The following is a 23,594-nucleotide window of genomic DNA, read 5'->3' as shown; positions in this document are numbered from 1 at the left end:
TGAGCCCGGCACATGGTCTCTGCTGGTCCCTCTGCCTTGTCTGGATGTCTCCAGTTCTTCCTTTGAGCCCCTGCTGAGATGCCTGTCCCTGACCTGTGTCACCACAGCCCCCAGTGTCTGTCATGCATTGCCTGTCCCTGCACCGTGGGTCTTTGAGAGCAAGGGCTGGCTTGTCACTCACTGCGACACCTCCATGGCCTGGCCAGGCCTGGTGGCTGGGCCTGATTGTCTACTTACTTGTCAAGTGCATGAGTCAATTGTTATACAAAGACTGAGGCAGGGGTTTGTTTCCAGTGAGACTGTGCATGTGAAGAGGCTTTACATCCGAAAAGCCTCTAAGGACAGAAACAATTTAGCTGCTTCTCCCATCTCTCCCAACATCTTAGTTAGAAATTGAAGCTAACATTGGCCATCTTCCTAATTTTTGAATATCGATAAGTGGGTAATATGCATGCCCAAATCAACTTCTTAAATGCTTGGTAGATACTCAGTTTTACCATATATGTCATACCTTTGACTATAACAGAGTCTGTGCCCATTCCAAAGAGATATGTGCTTGGGGTGAAGTTGAAGCCAAAATATCGCCAAGCACATTTGAAGTTCTTCAGATGTGTGCTGCTCTGTGCCCTCTCAGAAGAGGGGCTGCATTAGAGGCCCCTCTGCCCTGTCTCTGCAGGCTGTTTGGGGGCTTGGTGCTGGATGTCAAGCGAAAGGCTCCCTGGTACTGGAGTGACTACCGGGATGCTCTCAGCTTACAGTGTTTGGCCTCCTTCCTGTTCCTGTACTGTGCCTGCATGTCACCTGTTATCACCTTCGGGGGACTGCTGGGAGAAGCCACTGAAGGGCGCATAGTAAGACCTTTGCATCATTACTAATGGTCCAAAACAAGATTTAAAATATCATGGTATCTCATCCGTTCTTTTGGGGGAAATTACCTTGTCAGGGCTGGGAAGACCGGATCCTTTCTCCTGCGTGGCTGGCGTGCTGAGTAGTGAGAAGCAGGGCTCTTCCTGGTGTATATGTCCCTTCTGCTTAGATGTCATTTCACTGCCTGGTCGCCCAGGTGAATTGCTCACCGCCCCCAAGAGTGGAAAATGGCTCCACTGATAACATTTGAAAATAAGAGTCAGTGCCTGTGGTAGCTCGTGGTGTGAGCTGCATCATTGCGCTTTTTATACATCGCTGAATACCGTGTTGAGCTGAATGGTATAACCTCGCTAAGGACTCATAGCAGATGGTTTGGTACCTGGATTATTAAAGTGGCATTTATTTGCTGGAGTACCAGGCAGTGTGCTTAGAGGAAATACGAACAAATGACTGTCAAGGCCTGATACAGTCAAGTCAGTGTGATAAGCCAGCTCTTCTCGGTGCAGGGCTGTGGACTCTGTTTCTTGTTTTGTCTCCTCAGAGTGCAATTGAATCGTTGTTTGGAGCATCCATGACAGGGATCGCCTACTCTCTGTTTGCTGGGCAGCCTCTCACCATCCTTGGAAGCACGGGGCCCGTGCTGGTGTTTGAAAAGATTTTGTTCAAATTCTGCAAGTAAGGCATTGGTTTTCCTGACAGTATCTGGGTGTGGCTGCCACAGTGCCAAAGCTGAGCACTACTTCCTGTGCAGGCAGAAGGAGGGGCGGCACCCCCATAGCTGCTGTAGCTGCAGGGCACCCCCATAGCTGCTGTAGCTGAAGGGCACCCCCATAGCTGCTGTAGCTGAAGGGCACCCCCATAGCTGCTGTAGCTGAAGGGCACCCCCATAGCTGCTGTAGCTGAAGGACACCCCCATAGCTGCTGTAGCTTCAGACAGCCTCTCTCCAGAGCCTGCAAGGTGTCTCCTCACCGTTACTGAAAGTCTTACATCTTCAGCCTTTTGAATCTATCAGTTTTTGAGACTCACGTGTTTTTATTTTACAACGTTGGGCATTTTGCCTGCACGCATGCCTGTGCACTGTGTGTGGTTCCATGGACACTAGCAGAAGGCATTGAATCCCCTGGGACTGGAGTTACAGATGGTTGTGAGCCCCCATGAGGGTGCTGGGAATAAAAAAACCCAGGTCCTCTAGAAGAGTACCCAGGGCTCTTAACCATTGAGCCATCTCTCCAGCTCTTTTTATGTTGAACAAAGGTCTGTGTCCAGGCTGGCCTAGATCCAACAGTAGCACAGTCTAGCCTTGCATTTACGGTCCTCTTCTTACTTTGGTCTCCTGATGCTGGATGGTTGCACTGCTATGCCCGGACTATTTAATTTTTTCCTTCCTTCCTTCCTTCCTTCCTTCCTTCCTTTTTGTTTTCTTTTGATTTTTTGTTTTGAGACAGAGGGTTCTCTGTGTAATCTGGGCTATCTTGGAACACACTATGTAGGTGGCCTTAATGTCACAGAGAGCCACTTGCCTCTGTCTCCTGGGTGCTGGAATTAAAGTCATCACCCAGCTGACTTTTTATTTTATTTTTTAGATTTATTAATTTTATGTATATGAATACACCGTAACTGTCCTCAGACACAGCAGAAGAGGGCATCGGATCCCATTACAGATGGTTGTGAGCCACCATGTGGTTTCTGAGATTTGAACTCAGGACCTCTGGAAGAGCAGTTGGTGCTCTAACCACTGAGCCATCTCTCCAGCCCTGACATTTTAATTTTTAAGAAAAATATCTTCATGCAGATTTCCTCTCTCTTACATTTTAGGACAATTTTAAATTGGGTCTACTTTTCCTTCTCCATATTCTGTCTGTGAGTGGTAGTGGGGCCTAGCAAAGTTCTAATTTCAAAGTTTTCTTTCATTTGTATTGGCCATAGAAGCCCATAGGACTAGGGCCCACACCATTTCCTTGCAGCACAGCCGGGTGTGACCACACAGGGCAGTAATGTTGAAGATACTGCACAGTCACTGTTTGCTCCTGCTCCTCCTCCTCCTCCCTCCTTCTCCCTCCTCCTCCTCCTCCCTCCTTCTCCTTCCTTCCTCTTCCTTCCTCTTCCTCCCTCCTCCTTCCTTCTCCTCCCTCTTCCTCCTACTCCCTCCTTCTCCTCCTCCCTCCTCTTCCTCCTCCCTCCTTCTCTTCCCTCCTCCTCTTCCCTCCTCCTCCCTCCTCTTCCTCCTCCCTCCTTCTCCTCCTCCCTCCTCATTCTCCTCCCTCTCCTCCCTTCTCCTCCCTCTCCTCCCTTCTCCTCCCTTCTCCTCCCCCTCCTTCTCCTCCTCCTCCCTCTCCCTCCTCCTCCTCCCTCCTCCTCCTCCCTCCTTCTTTTCCCTCCTTCTCCTCCTCCTCCCTCCTTCTCTTCCTCCTCCCTCCTCCTCCTCCCTCCTCCTCCTCCCTCCTTCTCTTCCCTCCTTCTTCTCCTCCTACCTCATCCTCCATTTTCTGTATCTTTGCCCTGCAAACACCCTGTGAAGATCTTGAACACATTGTTTCTGGGCTTTACTGAGGAGTGTAGCACGTGCCATCTTAGAGACAGCAGTGCCATCTTGGGGACAGCAGTGCCATCTCAGGGACAGCAGGCCTCAGTGCTGGTGTGGATAAGCTGAGACAAATCAGCCACACTGCATTTTTGTCCCCGAGCTTCTTCATGAGCCTTGGTGTTTTTCAGGGACTATGCTCTTTCCTACCTGTCCTTGCGTGCTTGCATCGGGCTGTGGACTGCCTTCCTGTGTATTGTCCTGGTGGCAACAGATGCCAGTTCCCTCGTCTGCTACATTACCCGCTTCACCGAGGAGGCGTTCGCCTCCCTGATCTGCATTATTTTCATCTACGAAGCCATAGAGAAGCTGATCCACCTGGCAGAGACCTACCCCATCCACATGCACAGCCAGCTGGACCACCTGAGCCTCTATTAGTAAGCGCGTCCCTGCTTCTCCCCTTTGATTTATTTCTTCCTTACAGAACCAGGAGCTTTCTCTTTCCTAAGGCATGGGAATCGAGCATTTACACTGCTCTGTATTTGGCAGTGTGATACAGGACTTACGTATACAGTGTACCTTAATAGTGTTCATCCCAATTACCCTCCCATCCTGTGTGTGTGTGTGTGAGAGAGAGAGAGAGAGAGAGACAGAGAGAGACAGAGAGACAGAGACAGAGACAGAGAGGGAGGACTTGGAAGGAAGAAAGGGAAAGAAGAAATAATCACAAAAAACCCACATTTAAAAAAAAAATAAGCTTACACCTTCTACATCCCCTCTCCCCCAAAACAAAAACAAAACCTAAAGAACAGTAAAGGTCAGCACATGGGCAGGAGAAGTTTTTGTTTTTTTTTAATGTTTTAGTTGTGTGTGTGTGTGTGTGTATACATGTGTGTGTACCTATGTATACACATGCTTATGTATACAGTGGCCACTGTTGGAGGTCAAAGGACAACTTGAGAGGAGCTGGTTCTCTTCTTTGACCCAGGGGCTCCCTGGATCGAACTCAGGTCACCAAGCTTCATGGCAAATTGCTTTATCCAGCCAGCCATCTCACTGGCCCATGATAATATCTTCAAACATAGTCTTGTCATCTCAGAAGTCCTGGGTGTTCCACTTGCTCGGCCCCAGGAATCCTGTCTGAAACTCATTGCTGGCTTGTAAGTAGGCCTCACCACAAGTGCCATTTCATATGGCTCTGGGGCGTGCCTGAACACAAGTCTCATGTTTGCACGACAGCACTTTTAACTGAGCCATCTCAACGTTTTTATTTGATGTTTTTGAGACGGTCCATTGTTTAAGCTTCAAACTCCTGAATTCAAACAGTGCTTTTCCGGGTTGTGCTGGGCTTATGTTTAATTAGCATTTAGTAGCTGAAGATATGTGTGGAGTACAAATGTGATATTTCAACACGTATATAATATGTAATGATCAGATCAGAATTGTTGGTATATCTTATGGATTTTTTTTGGGTGCACATACATGTGCATGTGTGCGTGGAAATAGGCATGTCACAGTTTATTTGTAGAAGTCAGGGGATGACCTCAGGGGAGATGACCTCAGGGGATGTTGGCCTCAGGAGATGACCTCAGGGGATGGCCTCAGGGGATGACCTCAGGGGATGACCTCAGGGGATGGCCTCAGGGGATGACCTCAGGGGAGATGACCTCAGGGGATGACCTCAGGGGATGACCTCAGGGGTTGGCCTCAGAGGATGGCCTCAGGGGATGACCTCAGGGGATGACCTTGGGATGGCCTCAGGGGATGACCTCAGGGGATGACCACGGGATGGCCTCAGGGGATGACCTCAGGGGATGGCCTCAGGGGATGACCTCAGGGGATGACCTCAGGGGATGACCTCAGGGGATGACCTTGGGATGGCCTCAGGGGATGACCTCAGGAGATGACCTCAGGGGATGACCACGGGATGGCCTCAGGGGATGGCCTCAGGGGATGGCCTCAGGGGATGGCCTCAGGGGATGGCCTCAGGGGATGGCCTCAGGGGATGGCCTCAGGGGATGACCATGGGATGGCCTCAGGTGATGACCTCAGGGGATGGCCTCAGGGGATGTTGGCCTCAGGGGATGGCCTCAGGAGATGACCTCAGGGGATGACCTCAGGGGTTGGCTTCAGGGGATGACCTCAGGGGTTGGCCTCAGGGGTTGGCTTCAGGGGATGACCTCAGGGGATGACCTCAGGGGATGACCTTGGGATGGCCTCAGGCACTGGTCTTTGCCCACCATCTTGATTGGCAAAGTCTCACAGTTGTTTGACACTGTGTGTTTCCAGCTAGCTGACCGGAGAGGTTCCAAGGACTCTCCCCCAGCTCACAGATGTCCACAGCGTTCCTAAGCACCTAGAGATGTAAACTTGGGCTCTGTGCCCTGTACACACTGAACCACCTCCCCTCCCAGTCCTGGGGTGGATTCTTTAAAAACCAAGTGTAGTTTGAGCTGAAACTTAATTGTGTTATAAAAGGCGTGACCACCAACTGTGCAGTAGTGCTGAGATGCTGACTGTGCCTCAGCCCTGAGGACCGGGCTGTGAGAACTGTAGTTGTGGATGGAGCACTTCGGAACCAGCTGGCTGTGTCCCTCAGGGCTGTGCTCTCTCCCTAGCTGCAGGTGTGTGCTCCCGGAGAATCCAAACAACCACACCTTACAGTACTGGAAGGACCACAACATCCTGACTGCAGAAGTGAACTGGGCAAACCTGACTGTTAGCGTAAGTCTGGGTGAGGCTCTGTGATGACCCCCCCACCCCCCACCCCCACCCCCCCACCCCCCCACCCCACCCCCCACCCCAACCCCTCCACCCCCCCCCCAGTCTAAGAACTTTAGGTGGAGATGGAGCAGGATTGTGCTGGACCCTGGCCAGCATTTGAGCTTAAGCAGATGTAGTGGCTCATCTGTAATCTTAGCACTTGGGAGTCCAAGGTTAGAAACAGTAAATTTGAGGATATCCAGGGCTATACAGTGAGACCTGTCTGGGGTCTAAAAATGGGCTGTTTTGATTATATAACCAGTAACCATGTGTGGGCCTGTTACTGGTTCACTCTGCTAAATTGTATTGACATACTTATAGATTTCCTTGCTGTTTTTACACTAAAGATGCTACATTTTATTTATTGATCTCTGTGGCATCCTTAGTGGGATGAACATTTCTGTCAGATATTTAAGTATTCAAAGCTTGGATATTCGAGTTTTAAGGTTCTCTCTAATAAAAATGATAGCAACCTCCAAGTTCTTCCCAGAGCCTAGGAAGAAATGTTTGTTCAAGTGTCTCGGTTAGGACCACACAGTCTTGATGGGGATCTGCTAGCGAGGGCCGCAGCCTGCGCGGTGGTCGAGCAGATAATGTGGGGTCCCTGCTCCCCAGCAACCATGGGGTGGCAGTGCATGGTGAACTCAGAAGGCAGCAGCTGTCACCCAGAATGCTTGTTGCTCCAGGAATGCCAGGAGATGCACGGGAAGTTCATGGGATCTGCTTGTGGTCACCACGGGCCCTACACGCCTGATGTGCTCTTCTGGTCCTGTATCCTGTTCTTCGCCACCTTCATCGTCTCGAGCACCTTAAAGACGTTTAAGACAAGCCGCTACTTCCCGACCAGGGTAGGGGCATGCTTCTATGCTACGTTTGTTTGTTTCAGCTGGCCGTCAGAAGCCCCTCTCTGCCCTCTGCCCCTGGGGAGCCTGGCCGTGCTGGCTCACCAGCTGTCCCGTGGGCTTCACTGTGGCAGGCTTCACAGCTCCACGGTATGGAGGGAGGAGGCTTCAAACCTTTGTGGTTTAAAGGGGCCAGGTAGGTTAATGTGCTGGAAAGTTCTCTAGAGGTAATGTCTCGTTTCCAGAACAGTGCTAAGTTTCATGTCTTGGATTCCCGGACATTTGGGACGTAAGGCCAGAGCAGGCATGTTGAAAACAAACAGTTGGAGAGATTTTCTTGCACACTCTAAAGGACTCAAAAGCCCCTCCCTACCCATGGTTCCTACAGTAGTTTATGAACTCCCTGGCTTCCCCGGCTACAGCAGCCAGCCTGCCTGTGACCTGGATTTTCTCTCTGACCATCTGAAGCCTTAAGAAACATGCTTTATGTCAAGAGCAAAGGTCTGTTCAGGCAGAGCAGAATCCCAGCCCAAGTTTGAGCAGCTGCGTGGCTATTACTTCTGTGAGGTTTCTCATCAGCTACATTCGAGTACTGAGTACGTGAAGGTTCGGGTTGGGGCTCTGGGGATTAAGACCCATCTCTGACCTCCGTGACCTACAGAGTAGTTGAGGAACATTAGCTAAGCTCACAACCTGTTTTCTATCGGGACAAATGGTTATCAAGTGGCTGCTAGATGCTGGGCAAGTGCCCTGAGGAACACGAAGATCTCTGCAGGGCCAGTGAGAGGGCTCAGTGAGGGAAGATGCTTGCTGCCGAGCCTAATGACCCTGGGTTTGAACCCTGGGACCCACGTGGTGGAGAGAGAGCAACTTCCTCAGGTTATCCTGTCTCCGCGTGTGTTATGGTGTGCACATGTACACAGAGTAAGTAAATACTTTAAAACTAACTCAGAGATATCCTCCATGGATGAAGGGAGAGTTCAGGGACAGACGGCTGGTGCCCTCTGCCTGGGAGCCCGTGCCATAGGAATTCAAAGCAGACCATGTGGCTCTAGGAAGCTCAGGGTTGTCTCATGTCGTGTGGAGCTTCAGGGAATACATGGGGCAGTCAAGGATGATCAGAACTATGGAGAACATGCTGAAAAGCTTAATGATATGGCATGTGCATGCACGTGTGTGTGTGTGTGTGTGTGTGTGAATCTTAAAAGCTGAGATTACAGCAGGTATCAGTCCCTGTCTTATTAAAGTACCCTAAACTCTAACATGGGACAGGCTTCTTGGGTTAGGCCTTAAAATGAATAGGAATACACATGTGTTTGCATACATGTACACACGCATACACACCACACCATATGCTTATACATGCAAACATAAATATACACACACCACACTCATACACATGCACACATATATCACACCACACACACACACACACCATGCACACACGTGTTCATGCATACATGCATGAGTACACACTCACAAATAAACACTATTAAAAAAATGAAGCAGGAAAGAAGTACTGGGGGGGATGGTGAATTTTAAGTTGGTCCATAATGGGGTGTCAGCAGTGCTGGGGAGACTGTCCACATAGAGGAGTCTGTTAAAGATCCTTGACTATACCACAGAAAAGGATTTCCAGACAGGCCACAGTGAGACAAACTGGCGTCTTTAAAGTATTTCCACAGGGTCACACAGGGAAAGGACACAGGAGACTGCAAAGGTCATCTCTAGTGCAGAGTGACTGTTTTCCTGGGTGACTGTACTCATGGAATAGAACTACAGCAGGGTTGGAAGTTGAAGCTTAAATTAAGCAAAACTGTATGCGCTCTCTGGGAGGTGGCTCGTTACCTTGGAACCACCAGGCTGTGATGGTTTAAAAAAACAATAAACCCATGTAAAAAGTCTGGTGTCATGGCGCCCACTCAGGATCCCATTCTCAGGAGGTGGAGACTTATCTGGGGTGGGGTGGGGGAGGTCAGCCAGGGAGAGGTCAGCCAGGGGGAGGGAGTCTCTGTGGCTGGAGTAGTCACCAGCAGGGTGCTGCAAGCTTGGAGGACCTCACAGGGAAGAGAGCTTTTGGGTTTTGCATAGGGAGACCTCTGGGGGTGGGTTGGTAGAGGAAGGTAGGGCTTTTGTTTTTAATTTATTCATATATTCATATTTGACATGACAGCCCTGCCCTGTACCCCATCACAGGGTTTCTCCCTCTTCCCCTCTCCTGCCCCTCTGACTGTTACTCTAGAAGGTGGTTTCAGGAGCACGGGAGGGCAAAGGTGAAGTGGTTAGCCCAGTGAGAGATGCGGTGACTTGCTGAGTGTGGGAACATGCTCAGGTTCTGGACGTGCTCTGAATGTCAGCCGAGGTGCGTGTGGATGCTGGGCGTCCGTCGGAGGACTTGAACATGCTACTGCAGAGGTTTGGGCTAGCACAGTCAATCTTGTCTGAACCAGAAATCTGAACCTGGGCCTGGGTATCCCAAACTGCACTCTTAGAGACTGGGCTTGACCACATTAGCCTTTGTCAGAGGTTTAATTGTCTATACTGTAACCATGTATTGTGGCGTTGCATTGAGTATAGTAAGATTTAAATATTTAGTCTCATTTAAATACTTCATGTCAGTTCAGGTGCTAACTTCCTGTGCTGTGTTTAACCGCTCCGATTGTGTGCCACGCCAGGTTCGCTCCATGGTGAGTGACTTTGCTGTGTTCCTCGCCATCTTCACCATGGTGATCCTTGACTTTCTGATTGGCGTCCCGTCCCCGAAGCTTCAGGTTCCCAGTGTGTTCAAGGTAAGTGGCTCTGGAGAGCTTCAGCCTGGTGCACACTGATCTCATGTTGCTCTCAGAGGCCCAATAAGCAAAACGTAACCTTTGTTGTCATGAAAAGTTGTCCTGCTAAGCTTTAGGAGAACAGAACTGTGGCTTTAGGGACCTGGGAAGGCCTAGAAATGAGCTCAGTCCTCGGAAGATCTCGTTTGGAGTCTAGGGCCACTTCTGAGTCATCGGGAAATTCTTCAACACTCTGTGTTTGCTTCTCAGATTCTCGGCAGTCCATAGTAGTTACAAATCTTCCATACACACTGAAATACTGATCAATCATTAGGATCCCCATAGAGTTCAGTCCCACAGATGCTCACCGGGCAGGGAGGACAGAAAGCCTGGACATGCTCAACCACCTCAGAAGATTCTGGAAGGATGGTGCACTGACATTTTGAGAATTCTGGAATTTTGGTTTATTTTAAAAAAACACAAAGAATCGTAAGAGTGTGCTTTTGTTTTAAACCCCATGTGTGGGATGCGGGGCAGCTTCGGACTGTGTGGCAGCTGACGTGAGTTTCCTGTGCGCTCGCAGAAGCGTGGTTTTGCCAGCTGCCAACAGTTTCTGTGACTGTGTGATGCTTGGAATTCTGGGAATTTCTCAACTTGTACCTAGTGTCGAGGGCCCCAGGAGGCCAGTGGGTGGCTGTTGGTCCTTTAGGGAGGTTGGTTGAGGTTTGTTAAGAAACACAAAGAGAGGGATGAGGCCCAGGATCTCTCCTGCAATCTCTCTCCCCTCTATCCCTGTTTTTCTCCTATCTAGTGTTGGGGGTAAAACTGGGGGGATAAAGGGTGGGGAAAAAGAAGAACCCACAAAGCAGGAAAGACCAGCTACAGGGAGAGCTCAGGATGGCAGGAGACACAGTGGTGGGGACAGTCCTAGACGCTCCATAGTGCAGGCCTTTTAGACCCAACACAAAGGAGGCAGAGGCAGGCAGATCTTTGTGAATCTGATGCTGGCCTGGTCTACATAGCAAGTTCTGGGCCGGCCAGGGCTGCTCCATGGGGAGGGACTTTGCGTCTTTTTCACTGTCTTCCCAGTGATTACTCAGACAAACTATTGGTATATTTTGTCTATTCTGTTTAACTTACTCTGTTAAACTTACTAGAATGCGGGATGGGATAAGAAACACCCTCTGTTCATGTAACACAGCTCAGAGCCCCGTGTCTTAGCCCGTGTCAGTGACCACCACCAGCTTTCTCTCAGATGTCTAGCCGACCGCAGGACTGTGTAATGGGTGAGTTTGGAGTACTCACCCCTCGCGGCAGTCCTGGGATGCATGAGCTTAGGATGTGAGTTGGTTTCTGGGACCTCTGGGAGGCAGGGAGAGACGAGACTGAGAAGATGTGGTCCCTGAGGCAGAGGAAGCTGTCTCCTGTCTTTCTCCTGAAGCAGCCAGTTTGCAGTCCCTCAGGGGTCTGAAGGCAGGGGTATCACCTCCCCATGGCCATAGGTGGGTAGCTCCATGACCCGAGGTTCAGATTCTTCACCCTGGGAAGGAAATGTATTTGCCTGCATCTAATTTGCAAGCTCCTGTGTGCTTTAACCATGTCTAGACTGTTAATAAAACCTACAGCAACGTGAATGGTGTCATACTTTGTAGTGTTTGGAGAACAGTGACACACGTCTCTGTGTCTGACAGAGGCGTCACCCCAGAATCTTTAGTGTGCACTTCGTGGACTGGGCTATGACTACTTATGATGTTGTTAATGCTTTAGTGTGTTCTGTGTTGGTCTGAGGACATAACTACTACATATAATACTCTTGCTACAGAAACATAACTTCTAAAGCTTTTAAAATGTATTTAACCCATTCAAAATCCAGGACTTGCCAGTATCATTGAAGAGTTTTTGAACCCAAGAATTGTAACTACTGTGTCAAGAAGACATAGCAATCTTTCCTTTACTTGCTGAAATTTTGGGTTTCTCTGGGTGATGCACTTTTATCCAACAGCATTATGTGTTTTCTCTCATGTGTGCCAAGGGAGGGGGCAAGCATAAAGTCATTGAAGAAAGAGGGTCCTCAGTCGGTTCCCTCAGTTCCTGGGCTCCTGTCTCTCCTGATGAGAGGGGATCATGGGACAATCTACTCTCAGCCCCAGAAATAGGAGTCTGCTTGTCTTTCCTCAGTACCTCGGGCACGGGCTACATGGCCGTGGAGAGGAGTGGTGAGGGTTTATCTGCATCATTTAGTCTTTGGAAGGCAATTTCTAAATAACAGATTAGTTACTAATTATGTTTTACTTGTGCTGAGGTTGAGATGAAGTTGGTTCCTCTATACTTGGGGATAACAGGAGGATAACAGGAGGACAGTGAGGACGGACGTTTTCCACAGGAAGCTGATTAAGTGAGGACTGACTGCCAAAGCAGATGTGGAAAAAAGGTCAGAGATGTCCTTAGGGGCCCCTAGAGTTCAGCTTTGGTTTTGTTTTTCTAAAGCCTTTCCTTCAAAGGGGAACAAGACAAGTGGAATCCTGTTCAGTGTGGCTTGGTTTGTGCCCAGCTCCAGAGTTAAGCTACAGAAACGGCTTGTTTTCTCTCCTAGCCAACGAGGGATGACCGAGGATGGTTTATTAATCCCATTGGCCCCAATCCCTGGTGGACTGTGATAGCTGCAGTCATCCCAGCTCTACTGTGCACTATCTTGATATTCATGGACCAGCAGATCACCGCTGTCATCATTAACAGGAAGGAACACAAGCTCAAGGTGACCAGGGGCTCTGGCCTGGGAGGCTGAGATAGCAGCCGCTTAACACTCGGTATTAGGATAAGGCCATGTGGACCAGGAGCTGCCAAGGGAAATAAAGTCTCAGAAGGGCTTTCCATTGCTTGCTCATTAATAGCAAAGCCTGGCTGGAGGTGAGACAGGAGTGGAACATAGTGCTAAGATGTGGACCGGGCTCTGCACTGTTACACTCACAGGCTGTGCGGCAGTGGGTGGGCAGCGGTCCTGCTGACCCTAACAACAGCTGTGATTCGGAATCAACAACCCTACAGCCTTTCCTTCCAAGGGTTGGCTCGGAGCTGTGAGCCTGTTTCCCAGAGGCAGGAATTCTCCCCTCTAGGTCTATCCTGAGGCTTCAAAAATGGACTGAGCCTGTGCGTTACTCAGTCTGTTAGGTGCCGCGTGCCTTCATCTCTGGCAAGGATGGGTGGGGCGATCAGAATTCAACAGAGACATTTCTCTCTACTATCTAGAATGGTCAAGATGTGGTTCCCTTCTGGCTTTCTTCCCAAGGCGGTTCATGGGGAGTGTGAGAGCCACACAGAGTAAGGCGGAGATAGCTGGATAAAGACCAGATATTGGCGTGTAGAGAACAAGCTAACGGTCCATTTGTTCCCTCCCGCCCGGGAGGGTTGTAAGAATTCTTTGGGCACCAGCTGTGAGCCTGGCCGTTGTCGTAGTGTTTGTTATATGGCCTCCCACAGCCAGCTCACTGAAGGTGACCGTCTCCCCACAGAAAGGCTGTGGCTACCATCTGGACCTGCTCATGGTGGCCGTGATGCTGGGAGTGTGCTCTGTCATGGGCCTGCCTTGGTTTGTGGCTGCGACAGTGCTGTCAATCACACATGTGAATAGCCTGAAGCTGGAATCGGAATGCTCTGCTCCGGGGGAGCAGCCCAAGTTCTTGGGCATCCGGGAGCAGAGAGTCACGGGACTTATGATCTTCGTGCTGATGGGCTGCTCCGTCTTTATGACAGCAGTCTTAAAGGTACCCTCATTAGCATGCCAAGCAGCAAACATGGAGGGGCTTTGAGTCAGGAACGCAGGGGCTCCAGCATACGTATATACACAGATGCACGCCCTGGAAGAGGCTTGTCTTGGGGACAGTTAAGTGCTTAAGAAAATGGACATGAGGGGGCTGGAGCGATGGCTCAGCAATTAAAAGCACTGACTGTTCTTCCAGAGGTCCTAAGTCCAATTCCCAGCACCCACATGGTGGCTCACAACCATCTGGGATGGGATCTGATGCCCTCTTCTGGTGTGTCTGAAGACAGCCACATGTGCTCACATACACAGAGTTTGAGGCCAACCTGGGGAACAAACAACAAACCGTGTTTAGTCTTGAGCTGTGACTCTCTTCCCACCATGGCTTTGGAAGCCCGTTTCTCTAGCTCACACTGCATGAAGATTTTCTCTTAAGTTCAACAGATGTGACAGAAAAGCCATGTTCACATGCCGTTGGATACTTAAAAAAAATCTCACTATAACGACATGTTCTCAACTCATTTCCTCTCCACTGCCCCCAAGTCTTAGGTCAGAAAGCATGAATTATTTTTAGTCTGTGTCAAAATACAAAAAGTTCTGAGGATGTGATGATTATAGAAAGATTTAAATTACATCTGTAAAGTCTCTGTGCACATGTGCGTGCATGTGACCACGAGAGTGTGTGCGTGTGCATGCACACATGATCACAAGTGTATGCATGTGTGTGTGCGAGTGTGCACAGATGGGTGTGAGTGTGTCCTCATCTGTCTACTCATAACCTAGGGTGGAGACATGGGGCCCATGCCTTACCTTATGCAATAACTTCATTTCAGAACAGAATGGTTTTGATGTTAGCAGAGCGTGCTAACTGAAGGGGAGGCAGCAGAAACAAAGACCATGTTTATGAGACTGTCTGTGGCTTTGTTTCATTTTTGGAATTAAAAATTATATAGACGGGACATGGCAGTATACACCTTTAGTGCCAGCACTCAGGATGCAGAGATGGGCAGGTATCCATGAGTTCAGGACCGGCCTGGTCTATAGTGAGTTCTAGGCTAGACCCTGTGTCGATAACGCTGGACTTCAGCGCTGCCCGGACACCACAGCTCTCGCCTTGTGCCTCTCTCTGCAGTTCATCCCGATGCCGGTGCTCTACGGAGTTTTCCTCTACATGGGCGTCTCTTCTCTTCAAGGGATCCAGGTATTGTGTGGTTCAGCCGCAGCCATGCCTCTTCCTCTCCGATCGCTGTCCTGACCAGGGAAGCACAACCAGTTTCTGAGAAATTGGTTCCCACTCTCGCCATTTGGGCAGGGAATGTCTTCAGGTATGAGGTACAAAATCTGGTCATGTTGGAACGGGAGCTTTGGCTTCCTGACTGGCTTGGCTTTGATGCCATAACTCCAGTCCCTTTTAGGTAGTGGTTATTTGGCATTAAGCTCCTGTAGACCTGGACCTGGTAACCAAGGAAGTAAACTGGGCCATTGGCATGCAGGACAGGAGCCTGACAACCCGAGTTCTGTCCTTGGGAACCTACGGTGGAAGAAAAGGACTGGCTGGTTCAAGTAGTCCTCTGACCTCACATGCATTCCATGGAGTGGTGGTAGTGTGTGCTTGTATTCGTGTGCATGTGTGTGCGTATAGTGTGAGATGGGAGTGGGAGGCACATGTGATTCAGCATGCCTGTTGTTGTCAAAGGAGTTTGTGGAGTTGTTTTTCTCCCTCCGCCATTTTGTGGGCCCCAGGATTTGAACTCGGATCACCAGGCCTGTGCATCAACAAGCTTCTGCTCCTGAGCCATATCTCTGGCTCCAGCATGTCATAATTCCTCTATCCAGGAGTTTAAGAGGTCTCATTTGATCTCATCAATACACCTGACCTTCACATTCCTCAAAGAACAAGCAAGAGAATTGGGATCTGGGGGGAAGAGATTTGTTGAAACGATGCCTTATTCTGTATCTTAGTTTGGTTTGGAACTCACTGAGGAGCCCAAGCTGGCCTCAAACATGGCGATCCTTTCGCCTTAGCCTGTCTGTAATTGTTGGTGTGTGTAACCACGGCCGGGTGGAAGCCGTCAGCACGAAGATGCCGTTGGCCTGGGGTGTCCGCCCTGGGAGCACGCTCTCTGTAGCTGCAGTGTAGGAGAGAAGTTTGCACCTGAGGTTAGAAAAGGCGGTTTCACCAAGTCCTCTGGCCTCACTTACTGACCCGACCAAACGTCCTGGTGTCTGGGCGACTCGGTTTCCATTTCTCTCCAGGAGCACGGCCGTGGCTGCCGTTGAGCAGGTGGTGTCATGCTATGTCTGGGCTTCAGGACACGCGCAGACACCAATGCCACTCCTTCCTTCCAGTTCTTTGACCGTCTGAAGCTCTTCGGGATGCCTGCCAAACACCAGCCAGACTTCATCTACCTGCGGCACGTGCCGCTGCGCAAGGTGCACCTCTTCACGCTTGTCCAGCTCACCTGCCTCGTCCTGCTGTGGGTCATCAAGGCGTCACCTGCTGCCATTGTTTTCCCAATGATGGTAAGGTGGCCCACCCCCACCCCCGAGACAGGCTTTCTCTGTGGGGCCCTGGCTGGCCTGGATCTTGCTGTGTAAACCAGGCTGGCCTGAAACTCACCAGGATCTATGCCCTTGCCTCCCGAGTGCTGAGATTAAATGGCTGCGAGGTGTGGGCTATATTAATAAGTATTAATGCTATTTTTGAAGATGTGGTAAGCTATGTACAGCATAAAGTTTCCCGTGTTTGCCGTTTCTAAAGGCATGAGTCAGTGGGGTAAGAACATTGTTATGGGGCCTCCATTACCATCCATTTTCTAGACCGTCATCCAGACTCACCGAGCTGCCCCTCGCCATTCTCCCGCAAAACCGCAGACTGTGGCCCCTGTTATCCTGGCGCGTTACTTGACACTGGGTCATTCCCACGTTGTCTGTGTGTCAGAATTTCCTGAACTTTGAAAAATGGATATTCTGCTGATTCATGTTATTGATTGAATGTCAGTTCCTGGGGACCTGATGCCATCTCTGAGTTCCATAGGCACCAAGCATACACATAGTACATATGTATACACACCTATGAAATCAAAGTACATATGTATACACACCTATGAAATCAAAGTACATATGTATACACACCTATGAAATCAAAGTACATATGTATACACACCTATGAAATCAAAGTACATATGTATACATACCTATGAAATATGTTTTTAAAAATGGATGGAAACAGGGAAACGAATAAGCTAATGTAAAAGCCTTGTGCTGAGTGCTAACGACGTGCAGTCATTCGATACCTCATGAACCCAGGTGTGCGTGGAATGTCCCAGAGTGGTCTGGAAATCATTTTGCTTTCCGTTCTGTGGGGGAAGCTCACCCTTCAACCTGTTTCCCTCTCATCAGGTGCTGGCCCTGGTCTTCGTCAGGAAAGTCATGGATCTCTGCTTCTCCAAGCGCGAGCTGAGCTGGCTGGATGACCTCATGCCCGAGAGCAAAAAGAAGAAGCTGGATGATGCGAAGAAGGAGGAGGAGGTAGCGTCTGGGCTGCTCCAGCCTTAGATGTAGTTCAGGGCCTCCTGACAGAGTGGGGAGGGCGGGCCGTGTGCGAAGGCGGCATGTCTGGGATCTTGAGCGTTACACAGCTTCTTCGAGAAGATCTGATTTGAAGAGTATAAAACCCATCATTTCTGAGAGATTTGGCCTTCCAGCTCTGTCGGTACTGGCCAGTTTTGTGTGTCAACTTGATAAAAGCTAGAGTCATGAGAGAGAAATGAGCCTCAGCTGAGGAAATGCCTCCATGAGATCCAGTTGTAGGGCATTTTCTCAATTAGTGGTCAGTGGGGGAGGCCCAGGTCATTGTGAGTCCTGGATTCTACAAGAAAGCAGGCTGAGCAAGCCAGTGAGCAGCACGCCTCCATGGCCTCTGCATCAGCTCCTGACCGCAGATTCCTGCCATGTTTAAGCTCCTGCCCTGACTTCCTTCAATGATGAACAGCATGTGGAAGTGTGAGACAAAATAACCCTTTCCTCCCCAACTTGCTTCTTGGTCATGGTGTTTCATCGCCATGATAGACCTTCCTTCCTTTCTCCCTTTCTTCCTCCCTTTCTCCCCTTCTTCCTCCCTTTCTCCCCTTCTTCCTTCCTTTCTCCCCTTCTTCCTTCCTTTCTCCCCTTCTTCCTTCCTTTCTCCCTTTCTTTCTTCCTTTCTCCCCCTTTTCCTTCCTTTCTCCCCTTTTTCCTTCCTTTCTCTCCTTTCTTCCTTTCTCCCCTTCTTCCTTCCTTTCTCCCCTTCTTCCTTCCTTTCTCCCCTTCTTCCTTCCTTTCTCCCTTTCTTTCTTCCTTTCTCCCCCTTTTCCTTCCTTTCTCCCCTTTTTCCTTCCTTTCTCTCCTTCTTCCTTCCTTTTTCCCCTTCTTCCTTCCTTTCTCCCCTTCTTCCTTCCTTTCTCCCTTTCTTTCTTCCTTTCTCCCCCTTTTCCTTCCTTTCTCCCCTTTTTCCTTCCTTTCTCTCCTTCTTCCTTCCTTTCTCCCCTTCTTCCTTCCTTTCTCCCCTTCTTCCTTCCTTTCTCCCCTTCTTCCTTCCTTTCTCCCTTTCTTTCTTCCTTTCTCCCCCTTTTCCTTCCTTTCTCCCCCTTTTCCTTCCTTTCTCTCCTTCTTCCTTCCTTTCTCCCCTTCTTCCTTCCTTTCTCCCCTTCTTCCTTCCTTTCTCCCTTTCTTTCTTCCTTTCTCCCCCTTTTCCTTCCTTTCTCCCCTTCTTCCTTCTTTTTTTCTTCCTTTCTCTCCCCCTTTTTTCTTTCCTTCCTTCCTTCCTTCCTTTCTTCCCTCCCTTCTTTCCCACTTTCCCTCTGGCTTGGAAGGAACCTTGTCAGTCAGCAGATACCGCCATCTTTTTTCAACTATATTTTAAAATAAAATTTTCTAATGTCTTGAGTTTAACAATGTAAGTTTTTTTTTTTAACTGGAAAAATTTAAATACAGATGCAGTGGGATACGTTGTGTTCCTTCTGCCTGTGGTGTCACCATCCCTGGCTGAGAATTTTTTTAAGCTTTTTATGTGAGTCCTGGTAACCTGAGTCGGATCTTCACTTATGCCAGAAGCACTGTCTCAGCCACTACCCTGGATTCCCCTCCTACTGTGACAACTTGTTTATTTGAATCAGAGTATAACAAAGGACCAGATCATATAACTGGCCGATTCCCCTTTAGGTCACTTTAGGGTCTCTCCCCCCCCCCCCTCTCTGTGGATGTAAAGAAATGGAGTCTTTGACCACAGGGCCTCCTCCTTGTCAGGTTCTTGTGTCCCTGGTCGTTGGCTCTAAGGGTGTCCTCGCATTTGGGTTCTCAGTGCTGTTCCGTTCTGTTACTGGATGGCCTCACATTTTGTGGGGCATTGAGCCCAAGGAAGGACCTAATTATATGAGTGGGAATGAGAGCTGTGCCTGCCACTTTGGTGGTAAAAAATGAGCGGGAGACTCTTGTTTACTCAGTACAAGATATAATTGTAAGCCAGGGTGCAATAAAGAAACCTCCAAATGGCCACTGTGAGGAGGCCAGGGCAGGAAAAAGGCAGTGTCCTGGCCAGGGCCATCTGTGAGGGAAGCGATGGGAATGGGGCAGGAACAAGGAAGCCTGTTGTACACCTAGAGTGGGCGTCAGCATCAGTACCCACTAGGAATGCCTTCTCTGGCAGGTTCCTGGAGATTCTAAGGGCTCTTAGCAGTCCTTGTGTAGTTCAGCTTGAGCTGAGCCAAGACTGCTTTCTGGACACATGCTCCGCCTTTTTGAGTTTGGGGAGTAGGAGTTTCCTTTGGACCTGATGATGATGCCCTGCCCCCCTTCTTCCAGGAGGCTGAGAAGATGTTGGACATTGGGGGTGATAAGTTCCCCCTCGAAAGCAGGAAGTTACTAAGTAGTCCTGGCAAGAACAACAGCTTCAGGTAAAGCTCCCAGGTACCAGTGAGTTTACTGCTAGGGTTCCTGAGACACATGCCCTAAGGAGCGGCGCAGCCGGGACCCACCCCTTGGTACCATCGTTTCATGCCCGTGTGCCTGATGCCTTCGGTGTGCCCTGATCTGTGGGTCTGGGGGTCAGTCACAGGGAGAGAGCAGGGAGTCTGTGTCCCCAGTGCCTGGTCCCATGTCAGGGTGTACAGGGAGGTCTGCCTTTGTCCCCGTCCACTTCCTACCGTTAACGTTAGGTAATACGTCAGCGTTACAGCACAGCTAAGACATGTCAGGATCCACATGGGATTCACTAAGACCTAAAGAGTGAGAGTCTGTTTCCAGTTTTCAGCCGGTGGGCATGGAATGCCTGCACCCCGGGCCCGCCTCTGGGGACAGGCGGGGAGCTCACTCCCATGTGGGTTACAGTATTGTGATCCAGTGAGCCAAGGAGATGCTGACCTAGAAGTCCAGGCAAGCCCCTTTCTCTACCAAGGCTGTTCCTCACCACAAAGCACAGGGTCCAAATGCTCTGTATGTGGTCCAGCCCTGACTCTGAGACTGCTGGGCGGCCACATACCCAGGCTGAAGAAGCCTGGAGTTAGGAGAGGAGAGGAGAGGAGAGAGAGTGGAACCTGGCAGCCCGTGGGGAGTTGGCTGGTGAGTTATGAGACTGGATGTGACGTATACAGTGGATCAATCAGGGAAGCCTTTCCGTGGTCTCTGAGAAGGTGTTTGCTGTTCTGGAACCTTTGTCTCCGTTTCCGTGGTTCTGTCTCTGCACCGCAGACCACCTGGCCACGGGTGGCTCTGGTGTTTTCTGGAAAGAACCCTGGTTGGAGTCTTGACACTGCTTCTGTTTGAGTTTTGATGGGCACTTAGCCCTGAAAACTTTGGGCTTACACTTTCAAAATGAGGATTATGACCAATCTCTTCTGTTATGAGCATTAAGCTAATAGACCATGCAGTTATTTTGTAAACCATAAATAAAAGAGATTTGGTTACATAAAAGAGAATATAAAAGAAAGCCTGCACACAGCAGCACTGGCAGCAGCATCCCTGGGATGCTCGTCATGACCTGGGGCGTCGGCCAGCCTACAGCCCCGCTCACTGGCCACCCTGCCTCTTCAGAACTGGGCTCCTGGCTCTCCCTTCTGGTGGGGTGGTGTCATGGCTGTGCCCTTCACTTCTGTGTTTGACATTCACTGCCTGAGCTTTGATTTCAGATGTGACCCTTCTGAGATTAATATATCAGACGAAATGCCTAAAACCACAGTCTGGAAGGCTCTCAGCATAAATTCTGGAAATACAAAAGAAAAAAGGTAAGAAGAACTCTGGCTTCTCACTTTCATTTTCTTCTGTCTTTTGAAAATGACAAGACTGATGACGGTGAAGTGTGTGTTGCTTGTAGGGTTGAATCTGTCTCGTAAATAACAGAACTGTTAGCTAACAGTACAATGAGACAAATAAAAATAGAAAAAGTTCCCAAATATTTGGACACAGGCCGTTCTGAGCCGACCCTTTATTCCAGTCCTGGGGCAGGCTATGATTATATCGGAATGTAAATTTGCTTTATTGTTTAGTTTCTTTAACCCCACGTGGAGGAAACTTCTTATTTCAGGATCTAAACATTGTTTCTGGTCACTGCAGGAAACACAAACTAGGAAACTGCTAAAACCCGGGATCAGTACTGTTAACATTAATAAACATATGACAGTACTGGCCCAGATTTTAACCTACTTAGCTTAGATTCTGAAAAGAGAATTTTGCTAAACATGACAGTTTTTTTATTCTGCAAAGACATCTCTCTATTTCATTTAATAATAACATAGTTCAGTTACAATTAGATTATTAAAGGAAATTGGAGGTGCCTTTGCTTGCATTAAGGAGTGTGGTGTATATACGTTACTGGTTTTAGCCCAAACACCACTTACATTTAATCACAAGATAAATGAAGGCAAAAACCCAAAGTCTTGGTACTGATAATAGTTTGATAATAGCTTTTATTAAAAACAAGCAAGCCAGGAAGCAGGAAAGCTGGCCTGCCCTGCTTGCATGTCTGCACATAACCTGGCACATCTTCAGCTCGCCTGCAAAAGGGCTTCTAGTGAGGTTGTTCCAGGAGCCGAGTGCTTCATGGAGTCATGGCCACCAGCATGTGTGGCAGCTTCTTCACTGAAAGGGTTAAGTAGATCTGAGCTGAACATGCCTGAAACACAGACTCCTGCTTCTCTCAGAGGGAAATCCAGGCGGTGGTGGAAGTGTATAGCACATGTGGTTATTTTTAGATGAGAGCTAGATTACTTGTAAATGAACTTAAAATACAGCCAGATCCGAGGTGGGGTGGCATCTTCACGGTGTCTCACTGTGACATTGCTATCCAGCCCCTTCAATTGAGAGTCTCTGCCGGGTGGAAGACTTGGCCACGAGGGGCCTTGGAGAAGTCCTGGGTTTTGAGAAAATGGCGAGTCTCTCTGGGAAGAAGCCGAGCTGAGTCTGGTCCTGTTCTTGGTCATCTCAAAGCCATGCCACATGGAAGCATTCAGTCACTCCCAGTGTGCATTTGGAGGACATCCAGCTACCCTGCATACTGCATCCCAGCAGCCGGGCACCATCCGGGCCACCGTGGGGCCACCTCCCGCTGCCTCCTTTTCTCTTCCTTCTTTCTCTTCAGAGCTGCCACCATTAAAGGGCCAGCTTCCATTTCAGACATTTTCCCTGACACTCTGCTGGCCTGGTAAGCCGCCTGAGTCCGTTCTGTTGTGGCAGATTTCGTCCTGCAGTCCCTCTTCCCGAACAACAGCCCGGGGTAGTGGCAGAGAGGCAGGACAAGGGTCTGGGAAGCTTGTGTCTCTGTTTCCTTTCTGCTTGGGAAGAGGATGTTGGACAGACAGACAGACAGATACTGTAGCAGGTTTGCTACCTGAGCTTTACCATCCAGGCACCATCAGCAACCAGCACAGTGAGCTGCCCCTGCCTGGGGTCATCTGCATCACCTCCGGAAGCAGTCGGCGTAACAACGTGAGACCTTGGAAGATATGGGACAGCATGAGAACAGGAGTTTAGCTGGTTTTGGGAAGGGTCCAGGGGACACCAGCAACGCAGGAGTGTGAGCATGTTTCCTTGGGTTTCCGTGGAAATGGGGAGAAGAGCCTAACTTGCTGCGAAGAACTTAGTTTAGACTTCCAGCCTGAAGATTTGTTCTAGGTCTGTTCTGTGGCTGTTTTGGAACTGACAACGGTTTGTAGGTAGGAAGGTGGGTCTGGGTTGTCACCGCTGTTGGATATGCTGCTGCCATTTCTGAAGGCCACATTGTTAGTCCACCCTGGAGAGACCCAAGTGCTCATGGATGTCTCTTAGCTGCCTCAGCAGAGAACACCATCCTCATCATCAGCTCAGAGGACCAAACCCGCCGTCAGCCAGGTGGTTTCCCCATCGTGGAGTTCTCTTGGGTGACGGAAGTCTGTGTGTGAAAGGCACACAAAGAAGTGAACTGTAAACGGTGAAGTCGGTTTGGATACTTAGTTTAAAAGTATGTGTAAGATTTTCCCGTGTTCCAAATCTAGCACCGTTTCTTTGGACTAAGCACTTACAGGCATCCCCTTCCTTTGTGCACAGAAGTGACTAGTGAGCTGGCTGTTCGGCTGGGACAGCCTCTGTACAAAGACCACACTCGGATCACACTCGCAGCGCGCTGCCCTCCTTTCCTGGGTGACAAGGCGCCATGCCATTGCTCCTCTCAGACTCTGGGGCATCTAGTCCTTCTCTGAAGGCCTGTGGTGTCGGGGGCTACCCCGTGTCTCGCCAGTTCCTCCCTGCCTGTCAGGACCACTGCCATCTTGATGCAAGTTATCTGACAATTGGTACAGGACAGACATGCACCACACAGACCTGCTGACTTCTGAAAAATGGTGGTAGGCATTGCCGTTCAGGGCCTGTGCGGTAAACGCGACCCTGCTTTCAAATCCTGAAATGGCCTCTGGAATGTGGGTAGGGTTCCTGGTTTCTCTTTACTCAGGAGAGATCCGTGTTCTGTCCCAGCAGCTGCTCTGCCTTGCTCTCAGGTAGTTCAAACTAGAACAGGCGGGTTTCTTAAGTCAGTGGGCATTAGAGTCTCTGTGAGCCGAATCTCCCATGC

At 49.6% G+C, this 23,594-nt stretch overlaps 1 protein-coding gene across 1 annotated transcript in view; it reads left to right on the top strand.

The window, feature by feature from the left end:
* The window catches only part of SLC4A8 (solute carrier family 4 member 8), a gene marked incomplete at its 5' end in the record, with an annotated part of 54,362 nt that extends 32,386 nt beyond the window's left edge, over positions 1 to 21,976 (top strand). The window contains 14 exons of the mRNA XM_080939161.1: positions 677 to 851; positions 1,409 to 1,542; positions 3,581 to 3,826; positions 6,008 to 6,113; positions 6,839 to 7,000; positions 9,670 to 9,783; positions 12,356 to 12,517; positions 13,272 to 13,523; positions 14,652 to 14,720; positions 15,869 to 16,042; positions 16,922 to 17,050; positions 19,361 to 19,452; positions 20,683 to 20,778; positions 21,841 to 21,976. Coding sequence (XP_080795287.1) covers positions 677 to 851; positions 1,409 to 1,542; positions 3,581 to 3,826; positions 6,008 to 6,113; positions 6,839 to 7,000; positions 9,670 to 9,783; positions 12,356 to 12,517; positions 13,272 to 13,523; positions 14,652 to 14,720; positions 15,869 to 16,042; positions 16,922 to 17,050; positions 19,361 to 19,452; positions 20,683 to 20,778; positions 21,841 to 21,853 — 1,924 coding nt within the window. The 3' untranslated portion in view covers positions 21,854 to 21,976. The remainder of the gene's footprint in view (positions 1 to 676; positions 852 to 1,408; positions 1,543 to 3,580; positions 3,827 to 6,007; positions 6,114 to 6,838; positions 7,001 to 9,669; positions 9,784 to 12,355; positions 12,518 to 13,271; positions 13,524 to 14,651; positions 14,721 to 15,868; positions 16,043 to 16,921; positions 17,051 to 19,360; positions 19,453 to 20,682; positions 20,779 to 21,840) is intronic.
* Positions 21,977 to 23,594: the final 1,618 nt, after the last annotated feature.

This window comes from Micromys minutus (genome assembly GCF_963924665.1).
Source record: "Micromys minutus genome assembly, chromosome: 27".
NCBI classification, from domain to species: domain Eukaryota; kingdom Metazoa; phylum Chordata; class Mammalia; order Rodentia; family Muridae; genus Micromys; species Micromys minutus.
This window is presented reverse-complemented; position numbering and strand designations above follow the sequence as displayed.